This window comes from Quercus robur, chromosome 9 (assembly GCF_932294415.1).
Source record: "Quercus robur chromosome 9, dhQueRobu3.1, whole genome shotgun sequence".
Lineage (NCBI taxonomy): Eukaryota > Viridiplantae > Streptophyta > Magnoliopsida > Fagales > Fagaceae > Quercus > Quercus robur.
In genome coordinates, this window is record NC_065542.1 from 28188982 (window position 1) to 28193503 (window position 4522).

Genomic DNA, 4522 nt, shown 5'->3' on the forward strand with positions numbered 1-4522 from the left:
GTACACTTATTCCATTGGCTAGTTTTAGAGCTTTAATAGATGTTACAGCAAATTTGAGTGTCATTTATTAAAATGTTTGTCTTTCATTTTTTTTATTATAGGGTCATCATTCAGGAGGCCAATATGAACTACATGAAAAAAGATGAAAATCCAAAATTGCATAAATATGGTACAAGTGACACAAGTTGACATGGTGGAAGATTTTTGTAATCTTTTGTAATTAAGTAAGAACCTTTGCAATCAAGTGGAACCTTTACCATCTCCTCTTTTTAGTATAAGTTTTGTATGGCTTAGCCGCTTAGGAGAAGAAGGTTTTGGTTCCTCTTCGTAATTAGTATGCTTTGAAGTTTGTTATGTCATTTAAATATCTTTTGATGCTGTATTTCATATCTTACATAAATTTTACCTTATTGTGTGTTTGGTAGTGGTTAGTTGTGGTGATTTAAGTGTAAAATCATCTTTGTTGCTATATATTGATGTTGCTCAAAGTTTCCTACCTTCTTTTTAGTTTCTCCCTTTTAAAGCTTGGATTTGGGATACAAGGGTGCTTTTGCTTTATTTGAAGCAGCATGGAGTAACAAAAGAATTAGAGAGTTAGAGAATAATGTTGGATGGAATTTGTTAGCACATGTGGGGAATACGATGAAGTTGTGTTAGTCAATACTACTGAAAATTTATCAGATTAAATTTTCGAAATTTCCTTTCTTTTTTTAGAAGTAAAAGAAAGATATATATATCATACATTTTTAGAAGTGGAATTGGCTAAGAGGGTTCATCATCATTTTTCTAGATAATCTTATCTGAACGGATATGTGGACATCAACAATTATGTCTGGTTTATGAGGTTACCTTGTCTCTGTTCTTGAATGATTTTTTTTTTAACTATTATTATTATTATTATTATTACCGATACTGCTAGCCTGTTACTGCCATAAAATCTCTTTGTTTAACAAAAAAATAAATAAATGATACATGGCATATTTACTTGATTGCTTCAATTAAATTTCACCAAGAGACTTCTAATATTAATGAGAAATTTCTATTGATATAAAAGAAGATTTACAAAGAGACAAATATAACTAACAGCACTTTTGAAAGAATTGAATCCACCAGCATTGCAGCTGCTAACAAAGCTTTCTAATGAGTTATGATGTCTTTTTTTTTTTTTTCTTGTCCAAAGAAACTTAAAAATAAAAATCAGGTAGCACAACAATCCGCTCCCTTCAGTTGGCTGGTTGGCTCCAGGAGGTTGATAGCAGCCCCTATTTGAAATTCATTGAGAACTTTTCGAAGAGCTGACGTGGCATGCCACACAGGAAGGTTTTTTTTTTTTTTTTTTTTTTTTTTTTTTTTTTTTTTTAAGTGTTTCAACCTTTGAGCTTCTAATAATAACTATTTATCATCATACCAAGGCAGAGATTGAAGCACAAATCTCTTATTTAAGCATAAGAAATTTTACCAATTAAGCTAACTGGAAAAATAATTATAAAACAAATAATTTTTTAAAAAATAATTTATTTTCTAGAGAACTTTAATGTTGAAACAAATATAGTGTAACTATTTATATCTACGTACTACTTGCACAAAAAGCTTTTCAAGTTGCCAAATATATTATTATTTTTTCTAAAAAAAAAAATTGTCAAATTATTATTAATTCTCATCTGTGCCTACCCTACACCATTTTATTGTCTACTTCAATAATTGTGACAGTAGAATTACTTGATTAAATTATTGCTAACGTTACACAATCCACTCATGTAACAATAAATGTAACCAAAAATAATTCATCAAAAGAATTTATAACTGTCTAACAATAAAACAACTAATGGATCAACTGATCTCAAAACTTTAGCAGGATTTTGATGGCCACATAACACAAGGACAAAGTCAAAGCAAATCTACAACAAACAGATTCACCCAAAATCCAAGCCCGCTTTTCTTGAACTAGCGCACACGATTATAGACACATAATCATGTACATTTTCTTTGTTCTTCAAATTCTCTCATTTCATTAGTTCTTTTTTTTTTCCGCAAAGAAAGAAATATGTATCGATCGTCGAGCTGGACCCGCGTGACGGACGACTACTCCGATCCTCCATCTAAGGTGGCGCCACCAAGCCTAAGACCGTCGAATTCATTTGAAAGCAATGTCAATGAGCTGCCAGGCTATGATCCCATCGTCGAGTTGGCTAGGAAGGAGAAGGCACGAGCCAAATTTGCTGAGAATGCTGTGCATGTTATACCCTTTGTGCTGTTTCTCTGTGCCATTGTGCTTTGGTTCTTTTCTAATCCAGGTAGGTTAAGGTGGCCAAATCCCACCATGCTTTTATGCTTTATTACTTTTTTTTTTTTTTTTTTTTGCATTCACTTTCATGTGTTTTACTAATATAGACATTTAAAAATTTGTGAACATTTCCTTATCAATTATAGAAATGAATGAAAAATAATAAATGTAGACGAGTGTAAGAAAATATTTTCACAATTCCAAAACACCACTATAGTCTTTTCATAGCCTACATATGTGAAACTGTAGAGATATTGAGATTTTGTTTTGTTTTGAGAAAAAAATAATGTAACTTATGTTTCTCATTTTGGATTTTCAATCTTTTTTTTTTTTTTTTTCTTTTTCAGTAAATGGTTGATAGAAGAGGTATTTGAATCCTATACATTTTTATTGAAAACATAAAGAAGTGATTGCTGAACTATAAGGCTCTTGGCATGTTATTTTCTCTTATAAAAATCAAAGAAAATAGAGCGCTAGAGGCTCCTCTCTCACTTTCTCTCATTGAGTACAAATAGTGTGTAATTAAACAAATTCCTATTCAAATGACATGTCAAAATTCATGCATCTTATTCTAAGCAAGAGGATAATTAATCATGTTTTAATTAACTACAAATTCACTTATTTGTTTTGTTTATGTAGATATGTGATTATGTAATATGAGTGTTTGTTTTAAGAGATGGCATCTTATTATTCAGGTAGCTCTTGTCCCGTATCATAATTTAGTGACTTGATCATGATTGAGAACAAGTCCAGAAGGATCTGAACAGTGAACCATTTGTTTTGCTCCATTCATTAGCAATTAAATCAACTGGCTGTGGTGTCAAATTAATGTGATATTTTATTATGTAGAAAATTGTTCACCAAATACTTAGACAAGTTTCGATTTGAACCCAAGATTTTGTTTATAAATGTGTGAAATTACCATAATCATTAGGAAGATTTTTTTTTTTTTTTTTTTTTTCTAGGCAAACAAACAAGAACGAGTGTCAATACCTAAGCAAAAGATAATTTATATGTTTGTTTATTTAAATTAAATTTGACATATTTCTTTTTGATGCAGATGTCAATTTGGGGATTAAAGGGGATCCAGTAGCAGTAAAAGGATTGAGATTGACACTCGATGGAGAAATCGATAATGATAGTGATGGTACCCAAACAGGGTTTTTACCGTTAATGGACTCAGAGGAGGACTCACCTAATCGACTCCACAAACACAAACGTTCAAAGAAATTGACCAAGGGACTCAAATGATGCCTTTAATTTGGAACCCATTTAATTATATTGGGATTTCCCCAGATTTGTATTTCCTCTTCACTTTTTATATATGTGATATGTCCCATACTCTATGATGAATTAATGATGTAATTAGGTAAATAGTATGGCTTTGCTCAAAGGAGAAGCAAGAAAAAGAGGTGATTGAATAAGAGATGAGAGAAAAATAATTTCTACGTAAGGGCTGTGTTTCTTATCCATGCTTTATTAAGCTTTCATATATAAGCATCCTTCGAGCACATTTAGTTTATTAGGCATTTGGATTAGCTTTTTTCTGGTTGGTTTTATAATCTAATTTGATGATATCCAGTTTTTCATGGTCTTACTTTTTTTCCTTTTTTTCTTTTTTTAATGGTACAATTGTATTTTTACCGACTTTCAATTTCAACAAAAACTAAAAAGTTAATCCAAATGCATGTTTTGCATGGCCTGAGAAGGTCTTTTAGTCTTTGATTTCTTTTCCTAGGTTGAGTCTTCATTTGCAATCATTGTTGCCAATTGGCATAAAGCAGGACACTTGATGAATTAATATTATTAAAATTTAGTATAGTGGGTGGTATGATTATTTCGGATGGAAAAGTAGAAATATTGTGTATCCAATATATAAATGTAATCACCTTCTCATGTATATGGATAATGTGAAATGGTGATTACATATGCTGGGTACACCATATATCATCTCACTGTACAAGGGTACTCATCTCGACAAGAATCAAGCAGAATAACTGGCTCTTGTGAATTGTGATAGTGGATCCGAATGGCTAACATGTCCTACTCGCTAGTAGATCTATATCAACGTATATTGAATTATGACAACTTCAGCCATGACCTCCTATATGGACCAGTCAAAGAGGAAGGTGAATATTTGATAAGCATGACGATTTTTTTTTTGATTTTTATATGTCCTACTTATATATTGTTTCCGAGATCTACCTGCTTTGCTTATGATAGAACTACGTACCAATG

The 4522-nt window shown here is 31.4% G+C and overlaps 1 protein-coding gene across 1 annotated transcript; it reads left to right on the top strand.

Moving 5' to 3' along the window:
* The first annotated feature begins 2044 nt into the window (after positions 1-2044).
* Positions 2045-3688, top strand: LOC126699695 (uncharacterized). The gene is made up of 2 exons (XM_050397643.1): positions 2045-2294; positions 3345-3688. Exons 1-2 carry the CDS (start codon positions 2045-2047, stop codon positions 3533-3535), a joined length of 441 nt encoding a protein of 146 aa, XP_050253600.1. The 3' UTR covers positions 3536-3688.
* The last annotated feature ends 834 nt before the right edge of the window (positions 3689-4522 follow it).